Here is a 17,813-nt window from a genome sequence, read left to right as displayed (position 1 = left end):
GGGGGGGGGGGGGAGATAGAGCGCTCTGTGTGATTAACGTCCTCCCGTGAAAGCGTTTTATTTGATGAAAGGTATTTGGGGGTTAGAAAAGCGGCGGGTTTTTATTAATAATGTGGGCTGAACCCGACTGAGGATCAGCACCACAGGGACTGGACAGCTCCCCTCCTTCTTTCTCTCGGCAACCATTCATGTTTGGCCCACTTGTATCACATAACGCCGAGTCAGATGAGCACTAAAAGCCAAACTTGAAGACAGCTGTCCGGATATAATTCGATGACGAGTCACTTAAGAGATCCCTCACACCCACACAATTAGACGCTTGGGCTGCCTCGCCCCCCCCCCCCCCCCACCCTCTCACTCCGTTTCTTATTCTCATTAAGGCTCAGCGGCAAAGTTGCATCAAATATTATCTTCGTGGCGTGTATTTATTTTGCAGGAAGCGGAGCTTGTTGCATAAGTCGCAGTGTAATGACTCAGCGCTGCACCTGTCCTGCAGAGCTTCCTCTGATGGGCTGAAACCTCACTCCGTTTTCTCCTCCATCCCCATCTCCAGACCCTTACATCACCACTTATTTACGTGATTTGCCTGATAAAATAAACTAAACTCACTCTGGCAACACTTGATTACCAGTTGTGGTTTTTTTTTATTATTAGTTGTGCTACTTTGTTCTAAATTTATGTTTAATTATGGTAAAATGTTGCAAATCACATGGCTCTGTTGACATCAGGCATTGGCATTAGTTTGTGCCTTTGTTATGACTCCAGAGATGCACCAATCAATTGGCTAATCATTGAATCGGGACAGTTTTCACTTAATTAACTCTGACTGTTCACTGGCAGGTCAAATCCAGACAATCACTCCATTAAACGCATCAAAATGGCAGACGGTACAGGATTYGGTCTTTAAACACATACAACTGTGCTTTGATGGACATTTTCTAACTTAGTGAACATCAGCTGAAGGTGTGAGTTGTGCCTTTGTTGCTTAAAATGGTGATAAACTTGCAATTTCTTCCTTTTCTGTTGGAATCAAAAGGACTATCTCTATCAAATGAGCCGAAGGACTTCTTTTTTTTCTCTTTATTTGTGTTATAGACTTTAGGGAAATGCAACTGGTCGAAATTGTAACCAGCAGGTCAGACCTTAGACAGAAAAACACTTAGAAATCCTTATTGACCAAGAAAAGGACAAGGAAATCTCTCCCTCCCTTTACAAACATAAAAATAAAATAAAACCTTGTGCAAGTTTCTGGCAGCAGAGATGGTGAACAATAACAATGTAAAAAGAAAACTATCAAGGTTAGGTGAAGCAGATTAAAYTTTCTTTAAAATCATTGGAAATATCAGATTACTTAAAGACTGAAAAAAAATTCCCATTTAAAGTTATTTYATTGCTTAACTACTAAGTATAATGAAATGCATAGCTCAAGCATGGCTTTATGACCAATACAGGCACATTGACTGCAACACGATGTGTATTCCTTCTGTCAGAAGCAGGATTGACCTCCTGAGAATTATTAGCTACAGTAGCTCATYTGTAAAAGTCAGTCTTTGCTTCCCAAGTGCATCAGTGAACCTGTCACTGGTTCACACCTCTTCCTTACTTTGGCCAAAGTTAGTTCGCATTGATAGCAGTAGATTGGGAACACTGTACAGGAGCTGCAGTTTTGTGGGTGTTCTCACTGACCCAGCTGTAAAGCCGTCACAGTTTGATCATTATGAATGGAACCTGCTCAAAATGATCATACTTTTCAACATCTTTGAGGATAACATGCCAAATAATTCACTAACAAGTGCAACGACAAGTGGAAAATCAATGGTATTTGATCCATTTTTTAAGTGGTCATAATGTTTTGCTTGGTGAGAGTGGCTACTGAGTTAACTTCACTSATCTTAAATATTTGCATTTCCAGACAGGGAACGATGAAACATTGCACTTTGTTCCCGGTTTTCCATCCAGAGTTTAAAGCGCTCGTCCAGCTTTCCTTTTCTTGCCTGATCTGACTCTGTGTTTGTCTCGCTCTTCTCCCCCCCTCGCTGTGGCACGCCTGGACTCAGGTTCTACTGGGATTTTACAATGTTGCTGTTCATGGTGGGCAACCTGATCATCATCCCCGTGGGCATCACTTTTTTCAAGGACGAAACCACGACGCCCTGGATCATCTTYAATGTGGTCTCCGACACCTTCTTCCTCATGGACCTGGTGCTCAACTTTCGCACTGGAATCATCATCGAGGACAACTCAGACATCATTTTGGACCCTGAAACTATCAAGAAGAAGTACCTAAAAACTTGGTTTATTGTAGACTTTATCTCCTCCATCCCGGTGGATTACATATTCCTCATAGTGGAGAAAGGGATCGACTCTGAGGTGTACAAGACGGCTCGGGCCCTGAGGATCGTCCGCTTTACCAAGATCCTAAGTCTTCTGAGGCTGCTGAGGCTCTCCAGATTGATACGCTACATTCACCAGTGGGAAGAGGTAAGGACACGTTTGTAGAGTTGCACTTATTGATTATAACGCCGACAGACACAGAGGACAGCGTGTCCCTTCCAGTTTAGGATAAGAGGTCTCTGATTCGTCTCCAATATGCTGGTTCTGGCTCACGACCAAGTGGACAATCTGCCTCTCAATCTGCTCCTAGTAGCCCGCGCTCCTTCACCTGAAGGCAGCTTTATCGACGCTGTCACTTGCCAACCTGAGAAAAACAAGGTTGGCATTTATGCAACAATAAAAGTAATTTGGTGCACTGTCAAAAAAAAAATACAGGGTCCATTGCACATCTGCCTCGGTGACCTTGCAGTCCTGCCCGTGGCAACAGGCAGTCTAATAAGCAGCCTATTATCAGGGCAAACATAGTTAATCAATTAAGGCACCACAGGTGGAGCAGCAGAGGTGGAGGATAATGATAATATTCAGCACTGCAGGGGCCATTGGCTGTGATTAGACATGTCACAAATTAATTACAAACTGCACCGTCGCTCAACTGACCAGGCAATTTATAGACCCAAATATGAAAAACTACATTATGGGAACATGTGTAAATAAATAAATAAATAAATAAATAAATAAATAAATAAATAAATAAATGCTGTAAGGGAACGAATGTGACGTACACAGGGCTACTCTAGCTAGCAATTGTTTAGCAGAACRAATTCCTTGTTGGAGTTTTCCGTTAAAGATAAGCATATCAAGCAACACAACTAAAAATACGACTCATCTATACACTTTGAMAACTGTTTGGAAGATTTTACAGACTATGATTTAAAAATCAAAGAATAATTTCTGCTTCTAGAAAGACACAAAATGCACAAAAGTTTTTTCTACAAAAACTGTTTTGTTTTTGTCCTGACATGATTTCTCTATTACAAACTCTCATTGTGTATTTGTAATGGACCCTCACCTCCAAGAATCTTGAATGTTCAAATATAAAGAGACTCCACAGATTTATATTATTTATATTAATAGGTCCTAAACATGGATTATTGGGAGGCTGGATGGCTGCTTTGAGATCAGACATTCAGATCAAATATGAAAAATAACATTACATTTAAAATTAATATTTCAAATGTTAATTTTTTTAGCATCATAATGGAGTTATGGATTATCTTTATAAAAACACACACATTTAAAACACTTGTACAACTTAAGAATCCAATATTCCAAAAATATTTATTTTTTGTATTCATTCAATAACTTCAGTCTAAATTCTTAACTTATTACTATTATTACACTTTTTTTAGAGAAAAAAAGGAAATTATTACTGTTGTTTAGAGATAAATCTGATTTATTAAACTTGCTAAGTTCATTAGTAGTTGAATCACAGATTTCATCGACCTCATAGACAACTGAGTCATCAGCGTACAGACGAGGGACAGGATCACGACACACACCTGGAGATTTATTAAAGTACAAACTAAAGAAGAAAACTATTACTTGTGAGATTTCTGTTTAATAGAGATATGCAATTATAAGTACAACACACTGTTAAGAATCGCTTAGTGAGACTTCTCTCACAGATTATATTTAGAGTTTTGAGACGAGGATATTGAGATTTCTGTAATATTTCCATTAGCAAACAAATATTCGATAGCTTCTAGTAGAAGACATGAGGSAAATTCTGCTGAGTGGCAATGATTAAAATCAGACTTTATAATATATAAATGGTTATGTGTTTCCACTGGTAAATGCTCTTAAACAACATTTTCCAGCACTGTCAGCAGGTCTGGTGAATGCAAACCAATTAAAATATCAATTYAATTCATTTCAATACAGTTCGGTTTATTTGTTTATTTTTTTAAAGAAGCAAATGTTATTTCAAGGCACAAGTTATTTCAATTTAGTCACACATCCATTCTAATTGATCTTACTCATCAAACAGTGCATAAAGCTCAGGTCTGTGGCGTATTCCCCCGGTTTTCAGATGAGATTTTTAAAAAGGCATTCTTCCATGTAGGAGATGTTTAACTGGTCGGTGACTGTATTTCCTCATGAATTCAGAATCTCAGGTTTACTGCAAGAACACAAACGGCAACTTCTAAAATTGTCAACACAGCTGGTTTATTTTCTTTCTGGGCCTTACATTAAGGAGATTGTCTTCACCAGGAAGCTCCACAGCCAGGTCTTTCATGAAAAGCCATTACATTTTAGGTTGTACTGTGAGTTAYGGGCAGGATGGTGTTCTTCCTTGGAGTACGTCCTTCTTTGAAGGAGAGCCTCAGTCTGGGCCGCAAGCGGTCAGGTGGAGTCATGAGATCACTCCGCTCTTCGTCTGTGGCACGGTCGGCAGGCCGGCGTTGGCATTTTGCAGCAGTGAACGGCACAGTGGGGCTCGGCTGCTCTCTTGACCTTTGGATAATTGGATTTCTGAAGATACGATGTGATAGCACGCACACTGATACACACATGGCCTTGCATGACGGGAACCGAAACAAGGCATGCGTGGAAAATGAGGGACGATTAGACGTCGAGTGAGTTGCTGAGATGGTGCAGGAGGCGGTCAGTTCATGTTTCTGGTTTTTGAGCTCATCTTCTCTGTGCAACACGGAGGATTTGGGCAATTGGGCTTGAAGCAGTTTTTAGTCTTTCGAGCATTTTAGAGCTGTCCGTGGCGCTGAGCGTCTTCAGCTTCMGCTGCGTGCGCCACAGTGTCACCTCGCGCGTCCTGATGAAACGCGACCACGCGCTCCGTTTTTTCAGTTCCTGACTGATAGGAGCCGACAGTGAAAACCTCATAAAGGTTAAAGCTGCATTTAGAAAGATCAGTGCATGTGATTCACGTCCAGTTCCGYTCTCCTTCCCTCCTATCACCAAGTATCACTTCTCGGTGCGCCACTGAGTAAGAAGTGACCCACTTCCTTCGGAGTYGACTCCGTCAGACAGTCACACGTGTTTTCCTGCGAACCGGGGCTGTCAGCGTCACACGTTTACACCTCTCTCGCTAAATTATTTTTGCATCCRGGCGAACGAAGCGGCGTCACGCCGAGGTTTCTTCGGGTCATTTGGGGATGATTAGATGATTGACCTAACGGGGTTTCTCAGAGGGTGATTGATGCTTGAGGCGACCCAGACTATCAGTTCCTCGGGATCACGATGGTCCCTGTCCATCACTCTGCGGATGAGTGCAGGTCCATGTGCTGACATATCTGTCTCTGCCGTTAGTTGGATCGTTGTGCTGGCAGGCTTGCGTGAGTGCAACATGGCTGTGACTGGAGCCTGTGCGTGATGGAGAGTCTGACTGATGTAACGCGTCTCTGTGTGAAAGGTGTCTTGCCCGCTCCTGCTGCGTTTGAGCTATAGGACTGATGGTCCGCCACTTCMTCTGGTCATTAATCAAACCTGACGTGACCCAGGATAGCTGAATGTGATGGCAGTTTGTTAAAACGGCGATCGAAGGCTCTCGGTTTTATTTACTCTGACTTTCTTTTCCTTACACTTCAAATATGCTTTCACTCCTATTCGCGTTTTATGGTCACACTCCAGATCTTCCATATGACCTACGACCTGGCCAGCGCGGTGATGCGGATCATCAACCTGATCGGCATGATGCTGCTGTTGTGCCACTGGGACGGCTGCCTGCAGTTCCTGGTCCCCATGCTGCAGGACTTCCCTTCAGACTGCTGGGTCTCCCTTAACAAGATGGAGGTATGTGTGTGTGTGTGTGTGTGTGTGAGAGAGAATCAGGTCTGTGCGAAAAGTGTCAAAGTTATTTTGCTGACAATAAGTGGAATAACTAATTTAAACTGCAAGAGGAGAACACTGCACAAAACCAGGATGTCTGATTCTTCTACATCTGCTGAAGGGTGGAAAAAAAACATGTTCTATTATGCAAAAGTGGTCACACCTCTTGAACTATTTCAAGGTTTTATTGAAGTTTCTTTTGTGACGAACCAACAAAAAGCAGTTTGTCATTGTGCAGTGAGAGATGGCTTTCAAAACCTTTTACAGRAAAAATTTAGAGGAAGTGGCTTGTTTTTACTTCAATGTGTGAGAGTCGCCCCCAAATAAAACCTTRATAACAAAAACCAATTACCTTTAGAAGTCAATATATTATCAAATACTTTACATTTATGCAACTTGTCATTTCATTATTCTTACTAAAAATGAGTGTACAAACAAAATATTTTTTTTCAGATGTTTAAAAAAGTGTCTCAGTCCTACAAAGGAGTGAGAGAGACATTATGTACATATTTAAGCCTACATGTACTTCTGAACTTGCACAGATGAGAGAAAACTCACAATAAATTCAGATTTAATTGAAGTACTTTGTTCTATTTGCACATCGTTGAGAAATATGGGTTCAAAAGCATCAATAAAAACCCAGAATTAATATGATATTCATGTCAATGGCAGTAAAAATTTAAAGGTAGAGCCTGGTCAATTTAAAAATCAGCTTTATGGACCTCCATGTAATAAAGACTGATATTCAGTTTCTTCAATTTGAGACAAAAAGCTCAGAACTGGATGTACAAGCTCAGATTACAGGTTAAACCGTGTCTGCTTGAAACTGGAAGTGGGAGTACTCTGCCTTTTTCAGTGCAAATTTCTTATACAGAGAGCATTACAATGCACGCAGCAGGACCCCTGAAGCACATTTAACCTGGTGTCACTGCCTGAAAATTCAGGATCTTAATTATTAAAAATGAATCGCATAATGAACACCGTTAAAAGGGACAGAAATCTCTGCCATATGCACCTGCTTAGCGTTACATTGCTTGGTAGCATACATTATCATATGCTCCCTCTTCTCAGACGGAGAAAATCCCTCATAACACCATGTTTTGCGGCGCCGTTAAGCCCGTGTGACAGAGAACAGTCAAAGTTTGCCAGTGAAGAAGCACAGAAAAGGAAGCTAGAGATTTAAGCGCACCTCTCGGTCCCCCCAGCGCCTCCACTTCAGCGCCGTGGGGTGATGACAGGAAAGATAAAAGGGGGAAACAGAGGGATGTGGGGAATATGGCCCGGCAGCTGGGCTCTTTGTTGCCATGTCTCTCTCTTGGAGATAAAAGCCGGTTGTTTATAGGCCTGTCTGTCATGGCTGCCTTTTACTGTGCAAGGGAAGACCACACCAACCCGGACGYGAGGCGGTTGTCCAAATTGTTTTGTAAACAGATTGAGTCCCGATCCAAGACCACTCTGAGTCGGGCACGACTCCTCGTAAATTTCCGTGTGGAAGTTTTTCTGGCTGAGGTTTCTGACTCTCAGTTTTAGGCTCTACAGATGTAACTCCTGGAGGAGACGTAATCTGATAGCAGATGCTGCATAACTGCTTGTAATGTATGCAGTATTKACATATAGATATTATATTTTCACTGAAATTGATTTAGTATGATGTTTTCATTCATGGGTTGTGTGATTAGTCTGTCAATCTGCACAAAAACTGCACCAGCAAAGGACTCAGAGGGTGGAAAGATGTCATGATTTGTAGTTTTTCTGAGATTATTTAGGAGAGTCGAAACGTCATTTTTGGCGAATAAGATTATAAATTGGGAGGTTACAACAAGGAGTTATTCAGTGCAAATCCCAGGTGGTGCCTKTTGCACACTTAATTTCTTCACATCCACAAACTTTGACATAATTGTCAAGTGGAAGTAAAAKATTACATATTTGTTTTCTTTTTTATTCGCAAAAATGTCTTAAACATGTGTCTCACATTTGAATTCAGCCTATACCTAGTTAATACTTTCAGGAAYTGCCTTTGATTGTAATTAGAGTAATAAGCTCAGTTAGACTGGATAGAGAGCACATCTAAACACAAATGATCAATGCTTACATTTCTCAAATGGAAATACATCTGGACTTTGATTGGTCCGTTCTGATACAGGCTTTGATTAAAAGCCTCCAGTTGTAGCTTTGACTGCATGTTCAGGGTTGTGGTCCTTTATCATACTGTTTGAAGTTTTTTTCCCAGCCTCTAACAGGCTTTCTTGTAGGATTGCCCCGTGTTTAGCTCCTTTCATCGTCTCATCTCATCTGCTGACWAACAACAAAAAAGCATTCCTGCAGCTCAAAGGCCTCTGTAGAACATCTGGATTTATGCTGAAATTAAATCATTTACTAAGTAAAGGATTTCTGAAGGCAAGCAGATGAACCTTGGATTTTTTTTGCCTGGGTATCAGTAATAAGGGATTCTAGATGAAAATGCACTGTTTATATTTTTCTTGTATACAGCTTTGGCAAAAATTAAGAGAGGACTTAAAATGATCAGTTTCTCCAATTTAACATTTTATAGGTACATGTTTGAGTAAAATGAAGATTGTTCTTTAAGTCTATGAACTACTGACAACATGTCTGAAATCTCAAGCAAAACTTTAGCATCTATTTGCAGAAAATGAGAAATGGTCAAAATAATGAACAAGATGCAGTGCGTTCAGGTCTCAAATAATGCAAAGAAAACAAGTTCATAATCATTTAGAAAAAACAAAACTAATGTTTTAACTCAGGAAGAGTTCAGAGATCAGTCTTTGGTGGAATAACCACGASGTTTTCAATGGAGTTTCAATGGAATGGTCTCTTAATTTTCTCCAAACTTGTATTATTTGGACATTTTTCTTTGCACACACTTTCTCTGAACATATTTTTTCACTTCTCACATATGAAAAAAAAAAAAATAGAACCTAACTGTAAACAATTAGTAATTTGAAAGAGAAAATTATCAGATGAATAGCAGCTGTGTCACACCGTCATGGCATTTTTATTCTACTTCAATTATATATCATTGAAAGCTGTTTCTCATGCTTGACTTGCACATCTGTGTTGTCTCTTTGCCATCATTCTGGAAATGACCTTGTGCTGTGAGAGTTTAAAGAAGTGGATGCTGAAGTTTGCCGTGGACAGGTCACTGACTCCTTTAGCTCTCTCTTCGCTTYATAATCAGAGAGAGTCTCCAGAGAGCCATCGCTCTCAAACGAAAGAGATGCCATGGCACGGTGCAGGCTGCATAGAGCCACCAGAGACCACCCTCCTATTGAGTGCCTGACAACTTGTGACATTAGCTATTGTGCTGGTTGCCGGCCCTCCATCCAGCCCCGCGGCGGCTCGGGAAGTGTCAAGCTGACACAACCAGGAGCCATGGAGGACTTTTAGAMCAACCTGTCCTCAAGTGACGTCCACCAACCAGTTAATGAAATCTGTTAAGCTTCTCCTGGCCAAGGCAGCAAAGGTTGTTTCCAAGCTGCACCCTATAGGCAGCACCGTGAAAGAGTGGCTGCCTCGGCATGCAAAGATAACCTGAATAAATACAACATGCAATTTAAAAATTCTCATTTTGTTTATTAAGGAACGTTTTTCAAACTAGCTCGGTGCTATGTGAGAAAGTAATTGCCTCTAAACCTAATAATTTGTTTTGCAACTGTTGGCATTGTGCAAAACTTCAAGCATTCATGATAACTGGCAAGAAATCTTTTACACCAGGAACTTAGACTCACTCTTCTTTATTATTATGTATTTTCAAGGTTCCTGGTGGCATTTTATGCCATAAACAGATAACTATGGCTGCCTTCAGTTTTTTTAAAAATGTGGTGTATATCAAAAACAATTTAGACTTCACAGCATAGTTGTGTAACATGTTGAAATTGGCCCCTGTCTCTTTARGAACATCCTACCCTTTCTGGTACTCCCCATTCAGCTCTGCATTACAGCAACGTCCATTGGTACCATTTAAAACTAGTAGGAGAGTTGTAGTTTCTTATTGTTGACTCATAAACGGTGATCTTGAGTGAGGAAAGTGCAACCTGCAGTACGTCAGATGTTGTTCTGGGTTCATCAATGCACCTTTGGGGTAAAACTGGTTGAAAAGYCACTCTTTGAACAGTTCACCAATATTCCATGTTTTCTCCTTTTTTAGTTAATGGCTCTCACTGTAATTTTCTGCAGTCCCAAAATCTTAAAAATGTCTTTAAAATCTTTAAAATTGAAAACATGTCAGTAACTATGTTCTTCTTCTGTTCTTGAATTGGTTTAAATTGTAGCCTGGTGTTGCTCTTTGAGGTTGTGAGGTACCTTTTTTTTTTTTTTGTCAGATATGTTTAAATTATTCCTTCAGGGGTCATAGTTAATTCATGTAGCAAGCCGAGACAATACATTCTCACATAAGATCAAAGTAATTTGGATATATTTTACTAAAATGATCATTTGAGAATTACATTTTGCATTTACTCAGATTTTCTTCTTATGATATGAACATTTCTTTTATAGAGTAGAAACAAGAATAGTAGGTTAATTGGTCTCTCCAAGTTGCCTGTGGGGTTGCTGGTGTTTCTGTTGCCCAACCTGTTCAGTTTTCAATGGCAACTGGAAATAAGCAGCTCACCGTCAAGCCCTGCAAAAATAAGTGAGCATAGACAACCAAAGAATATATTTGAAACATTACAGGGTGATGGCAAAAACAGAAGAAATATATAAAATTTGAAATGCTTTTCCACCTTGTATCTAAAATTTTACCTTAAATATCATTGCCATGATAAAGTGAGGTAGTGAGTTTTACTTCCCCACAGAGACAACACAGAAATAATTTTGACAGCAGCGCTAACTGACAGACACTGACAGGGCGTCGAGTTTCAGCTGTGTAATTACAACTCTGTGCACCCATCCTCCGATGTATCTTCATCACAGAGACATCTCTTCCCTGTTAYTCCCTTCAACACAACACAGGGTGGTCTGCAGATCAAGAAACAATCACTACGTGTGTCGGTAAATCACTTTATTTACGTGCAGCTATTATTTTGGACCAGACAGCAGCACTGCAGGTCTGCTGTGCATTGCAGATCTGATCTAACACTCACTGGTGTCGGTAACAACGTGTAGACAAGAGAAATGCAATTTGACGTTTGACCTAAACAAACAAATACGAGGTAAGGGAGCCTATTTGCTTCCTGGTTGGAGGGGAAAAAAACAAACAAACTCACAGCTAGGATTTTAATTGTCGAATCTTCGCTGTTTGATTGTAGGAAAGCTGAAAAACAAGGAACCCTGGTTGCTTCACTCTGGAAGTTTAAAAAAATTATAACATTAGTTATTTTTCTGAAGAAGCTCCTCATGTCTAAAAGAAGCGTTGCCACGCCATCGTTTGCAGCGCAGGTCAGAAGTTAGCACAGAAATTAGCATAAATGCCATCAGTCAGGGGCTTTTAATGATGCACACGAACCATTCACGGTAAGTGAGTCAATGATTGTACCGAGCCCCACTTCGATTCACTTTAAAAACCAGAAATAGGTGCAGAAATTTGAATTTATTGTGGGTTTATTTCTAAAATTATAAATACAGGTCACAGTATTTAGACTTTTTTAAACAGCTTCTTCCTCAACCGTCAGCCGTCACGCTGCTTAACTGTCTGTGACTCTTTTTCTTGTGCTATTTTGTGCATTCGTACAGACTGTTTTGCTTCTAAAATATTTTCCCGTTTCAACACTTTTACATCCAGTGTTTTATATTTACTGCAGTGTTTCCAATTTTGTGAAGCCACTTAAACGAGTGTGCACTGTACCGTGTTAAAAATGAATGACGACAAGGTGTCTGTCCATAGCAAGTTAAACCTCAACCATGGTGTATTGTAGAGTAGAAGTCAACAAGCTCCTGGAAGGATTATCGATGGACATTTGACCGAACGTCTTATAAGAAATGGCAGATTTAATTCAGTTTGGTTTGCCTCTTGTCACAAATGTGCCTTTGAAAAAATGTCCAACCTTGTAATTGTGGACAATCTGAGTTTCATTCACCTGGCACGATTGTTTGTCTCAGGTGAGTGGGAAATTGTTCATGATACTTAGTAACAACCCAGCAGCCACAAAAGGATGAAGGTCAAAATAAACTGKGAGATACTGGGCACCAGTGCCTTCAAGCGTGGCTCAAAGTGGCTCCGGCTAGTCAGACTCATCTAATGCGTGCTATTGGAGTGCGTCGTGGTTGGAGGACACATGATTGAGCTGTCAAAAGCCTGGTGGTGGCTGCAATATGCTGAGGTTCTTCTATGCTTCTGCAAGCATTAAACAAAGATGGTTGAAACTGCAATGAAGGATAACTAGACGGCCAAAACCTGGACACTGTTGGGTCTCGTGGACCTTACTGAACTTTATAGACAATGTTTAAAGCTGGAAACCAGCCAGTTTAAGTGATCTCTACCATTTCTGCTAAGAAGAGTGGATAAATATTCAGTCTGAATTATGCAGGGACTACATCAGCTACAAGAAGTGTGCGGTCTAAGTTACGTCTGGTCAAACATTAGTGGGGGAGTTTCTTTCTTTCTCAGTCTTTTTSTGAAGTTTGTATGTAGTGTCTATGTTTGAACCTTTAAAAAAAGACAGTGAYCTTTTTTGCTCTGAAACCATTCCACCCTGGGAAAAGAATGATTCTAGTAAATTATTAAAAGCTCCTGACAGTCATGCCCAAGATTACTGTTTGCCAACTTCTTACTGGAACAGTAGGTCAAGTGGCTTCTGACGGCTTTGCTGTCACTTCATATGAAGGCTGCAGGGCCATACTTTGTTTTCAATCCTTTTTATGAAGTTTRACATTTTCCCAAAATTTTTAGCACGGTGGTAGTGTTGGAATTTCTTATATAACATTAAATTATCCTGTTTTTTAAAACACATCAGGACCAGACGATTTAGTATGTGTTAAGTTTTAAAACAATGGGCATTACTATGGTGGCAACCTGCTGGTTCCCTTTACAGATAACATGGTCTGTCCTCTCTATCCTCTCCTGATGTGTCTGTGTTTCCCATAAATCACAGGAAAATACCTGTTTCAGAATAATCTGCTGCAGAGGATGCACAAACAGTGAACTTTCACCACAAGGATTCAGTATAAGAACATTTCTCCGCCCACACTGTAAAGATCCCACACACATTGAGACAGGCGAGTGAAAAAGAGTCTGGAGACAGTGCTGACTTTTCAATAAACTSAGATAAGCCTGAGTAAACTAAATTATTGGCTTATGGCCTCATGGCTGGGAGAGAGGCTTTGTTACATGTGTAGGTATCTGTTCAGCTAATCAGCCTCCGAGCTCAGACATAATTATACATAATTTCATCCGTTTTTTGCTTTTTTTTACATAGAAAAGAATATGAACCTTATAGTTTTATATTTTTATACCAATTGTTGCATTGTGGGCTTGCAGCAGTTTAGGATAAAGAGGATTTGTGGCAACGAGGTGAAAATAGTGGATGATAGAGGATTTGGTAGAAGCAGTATCCATCCAAGTTTGATTTGAAGAGGAAACAGAGAGGGTGAGTGTACAAATAAACGTGTTTTCTAATTTCAGTAGCACACAAAAAGTTTTAGAACTATTCAAGCCGTCTTTATCATAGCAGATGCTAAAAAGTCCACATCTCAAAAAGAAGCAGAAAAACTCCAGTAAAAAAAAAAAAAGGTGAGAAAAATCAAATTGTTTGAGATTTTTTTTTTTGTTTGACATTCTTTTCCTTTCACGTTTAAAAACACTGTTAAAACATTAATGTGCAAAAGACTAAAGCTGCAAGCTGAAGTTGGACTCATCTGATGTYATTCTGAACCTGCAGAGAACAACAATTAACTCAATAAATTTTTCTTAATCAGTAGATAACAGAGCAACATGCTGGAATTAAAAAAACAAACTTCATGTTGATTYCATCTTACGGTGGGATCTCAGGGTTCAAACCCTTCACTGGAACAAACTGAGACCAAAGATGAAAAGGTCATCAAGCTCAGAAGAAATCCTCAGAGATGTTGTATCGATGACCTTGATAAAAGTAACTAACTCCTCTTTGAATTTATGCAGATCAGAACAAAGTTTTAGCACGACAAGCATCTTTTCCAGAGATGTCTATTGATTTTCGACCAGACAATGGGCGCTGTCTCCTGCATACATTACAGACTCTGACCTGTCACGAGCAGGTAATGCTTGGACAATTTTAAGCAAAAACCCCGTATTCAATTTATAAGAAAWRGGAAACAAAATAGCTTCAGAATGTTTCATTTCCTCACATCTTTAAAAACAAAAGACATTTTTTGTTTTTTGCACAGAGAACAACATTGTCGAGACGTGAAAGCTTCCCTGCTGGGAAGCCATAGAAAAGATGACAGTGCCTTTTTTTTTCCTAATGGAAATGTGAGGAGATGTACATTGAAAAGCAAATAACAGAGGTTAAAGATTGTTCGGTCTGAGCAAATAGGCCAACCAACCATGACTTTTGTGGAAAAAAGCTTAAATACTTTTTCCTGCACTGAATAAAGCCATRAATAGACAACTTTATTGGCCGACATCTTTGCTTGCTTTTCTATAAATCCTGAGATTAGATCAGATTAGATTAATACTGTTTCTGTGGTGTGATTAATTGTGAAAATTATTGACTRCAATAAAAATCCTCTGCAGACATTTACTGTTAAAATACAACTTTTTAAAAATAATTTATGGATGTGTAAAACCAGACTGTCCACTTTGAAACTTTAAAGTTTCCCTGTTGCTCCAGTTTCTTTCTGATTTATCTTGCATCCATGTCCACCAACAGTCTACGCTTAGAGCGAGAGCTGATGACTGTTTACCGCATCARTCTATTTTACTGATCGTCCCTAAATGYCTAGGAGGCTAAAAGCTTTTAAATTTGTTGATTTGTGAAATTTTGCTTCCTCTGCTGTTGCTATCATGCTGCTGGACATTCCTAAACATCCAAAACAAAATCAAATCTGTCAGCATTGGCAGCATGTCGTATAAAATCCTGTTATTATCTGATTTGACGGGATATGGATAGTTTTACAATATCACAGTGATAATGAAGATGAGCAGCTCGTGCAGAGTCTGAGGTAAATGTGCATATTAACTGAGTCACACATATAATATTTAAAGGCAACAGATTCCAGCAAGGTTAAAACTTGATGAAAATACAAACTGAAATCCACAAAACAATATTTTATTAGCAATAGATAAACTATTAGGAGTCGAATCCAAGTCCTTCCCCTCTATACTTCTTTAATATTCAGTATATCGAGTCCAAAACAAACACCGATGTCGCATAAGAAGCCCGAAAAATGAAAGCATTTTTTGCGCCACAGTGATGCTGCAGCCCACACAAAGGCGCTCTTTAGAGCTCGGCGAGATGAATGCAGGGMCCCCTCTGTTATCTGGTGGGTTCAAACAGCCTCTGTGCCGCTAATGGAGATGTTGATTACCGGCAAAGCAAAGGATAGCTCCCAAACTGAGATCCCAGAGGAGAACTGTTGAGACTTAGGTGGATATGGAGTCTCTCCTGCTCTCAATGCTGTGCTATTTCAGAATCAAAGTGCTCACCATTCATATATTATTCAACACGGTTCACTCCACTGTTTCTCTTACTGTTTCTCAAACTCACCGTTTACTCCCAGCCCACTTGGTGGAGCTGTATGTATTGTTGGAGTTCCCAGTCTCCTTTACTGGTATGTAGTGGCCCCTTTATCGCTCGGTGGGACTTTTGGCGTTGCTTTGGCTCAAACCTTTATGTTCAACATCATCCTCACTTGAAACTTGTGCGTTTTTCTKTTTTTGTTGTTTTCTTTCACTGATCTCTGGGAAAATCTGTAATTTTTAATTMATCTATTATTGGTTGACTGGGAAAAGTTAGGGAGAAAATTAATTAATACCTGTCACAGGAGCACCATGACTGACACACACAGCTGGCTTTTTATTTCAGGTTTTACTTCTTCAAAATTCACGAAAATGTAAATATTGATGATAAATCTCCCCTTTGTAATTATTTAGCCACCAGAAGCCTAATTACAGCCAGACCTCTTGAATTAAAAAGAATCCCCTAAAKGAAACATGTCTGACACAAACAAACAARCTTCATGACTCCAKTGAAAATGGTCAGCCTATAGGGAACCGACTAAAATGTCTTTCAAGTGCATATTGATGAGGTCAAAGGTCAGTTTCTGTGTATTTCTTAAAACTGCTGATCAGAAACAACATAAAGCCAAATGAAAGCTTTCTCTCAGCTTTGTACTTGGTTTGGTTTTCATGTGTGCCAGTATTTGTSACATAAACTGTTATTTTGTGAAGACAAGTGAACAAAACAACAACAACAACAACAACGAAGAAACCACAAATAAATAAAATGTAATTCGATTTGCGTCGAATGGGTTCAAGCAACAGTGTCGTTGGGGGGGGGACAAAGCTGGAGAAGTTTTATTTGCGTTGTATTAGATGTTGCGTTCACCGCTTGTTCTCGTCGAACAACCTCGTTAACGCCTCTTTGTAAATCACAATCGGAAGTTTGTTTTCCGAGCCCTGACTCTCGGCGCGGCGCGGCCCGGTGGCCGCCGCTCGCCCGTCTCTGCCTCCAGCAGATTCYTTCTCACAAAGCTATGAAAGGGCATATTTAATGACCTCTCATTATCATCTCTCTGAGGAAATCATTTCCAAACCGCCTCTACTTCGCTGATTAGGCCTCGAAGGATTTTGCTGATGTTGTTTCCACTTCCTCCGTCTTCCCTTCTAATGCAACAGAGTCCCGCAAGTTCTCATTTGTGCGGACGCTCTTCCACGACCCGACTGTCCCCAGAGAGTKACTTAAGCTGTCCTCTCTCCACAGTCGCTCCCTCTTCAAACATGTCATTTCGCTTTATTGAGCTGCTTGTTTGTCCTGTTTCTCTTCTCTTTCCACAGAACGACACTTGGTCAGAACTCTACTCCTTTGCAGTTTTCAAGGCAATGAGCCACATGCTGTGCATCGGCTACGGCCGGCAGGCCCCGGAGAGCCTGTCGGATATCTGGCTGACGATGCTGAGTATGATTGTGGGAGCGACCTGCTATGCTGTCTTTATTGGCCATGCAACAGCTCTGATCCAGTCCCTGGACTCGTCCAGACGACAGTATCAAGAAAAGGTGAGGGAGCGACCGCGCCCCATGTCCTCAACACTACGTCTGCTGTTTTTTTTTTTTTTATGTATAGGAAGAAACACTTCAAAACCTGTTTAYACTTTGACTTGCATCAATTTATGGAGCTGATTAAATATGATGCATATCAGGCTACCTGAAAACCTCTCATCTTTCTACAGAATAACAGAAAATAAGTTGTTTTATTTTGCTTTTTGTCAAATGCACAGCAGTCATCCGTGTTACTCAGACTTTTCATGGATTTATTGCCTTTGGCTTAGTAAGTTATTAGTTTTCGGATGAGAGAAACTCTGGAAAGAGAGAGAAGTGAACACATAACCACCAGATATCTTTTTTTTTTTTTTGCTTGATGTGCACAGAAAATTAASTACAATAACAATAATTTCTCAGGAAGAAAACACTGTGGCCTGGTAATGTTTGATTTTTATGCTTCATTGTCAGGTTTTATGTTTTTGTGTGGCAGAGAGAAAAT

At 40.1% G+C, this 17,813-nt stretch overlaps 1 protein-coding gene across 2 annotated transcripts in view; it reads left to right on the top strand.

Moving 5' to 3' along the window:
• The window catches only part of LOC103479442 (potassium/sodium hyperpolarization-activated cyclic nucleotide-gated channel 2), a 38,328-nt gene that overhangs the window by 2,027 nt on the left and 18,488 nt on the right, over window positions 1–17,813 (top strand). Inside the window, exons 2-4 of one of the 2 annotated variants that reach the window (XM_008433859.2) lie at window positions 2,058–2,481; window positions 5,983–6,144; window positions 17,111–17,329. In XM_008433859.2, the coding sequence (XP_008432081.1) occupies window positions 2,058–2,481; window positions 5,983–6,144; window positions 17,111–17,329 (805 nt within the window). Of the gene's footprint in view, window positions 1–2,057; window positions 2,482–5,970; window positions 6,145–17,110; window positions 17,330–17,813 lie in introns of both variants that reach the window. The other variant, XM_008433858.2, reaches the window with a different exon arrangement.

This window comes from Poecilia reticulata, linkage group LG17, assembly GCF_000633615.1.
Source record: "Poecilia reticulata strain Guanapo linkage group LG17, Guppy_female_1.0+MT, whole genome shotgun sequence".
NCBI classification, from domain to species: Eukaryota; Metazoa; Chordata; class Actinopteri; order Cyprinodontiformes; family Poeciliidae; genus Poecilia; species Poecilia reticulata.
Note: the sequence above shows the minus strand (reverse complement) of the source record. Positions and strands in the feature narration are given on the sequence as shown.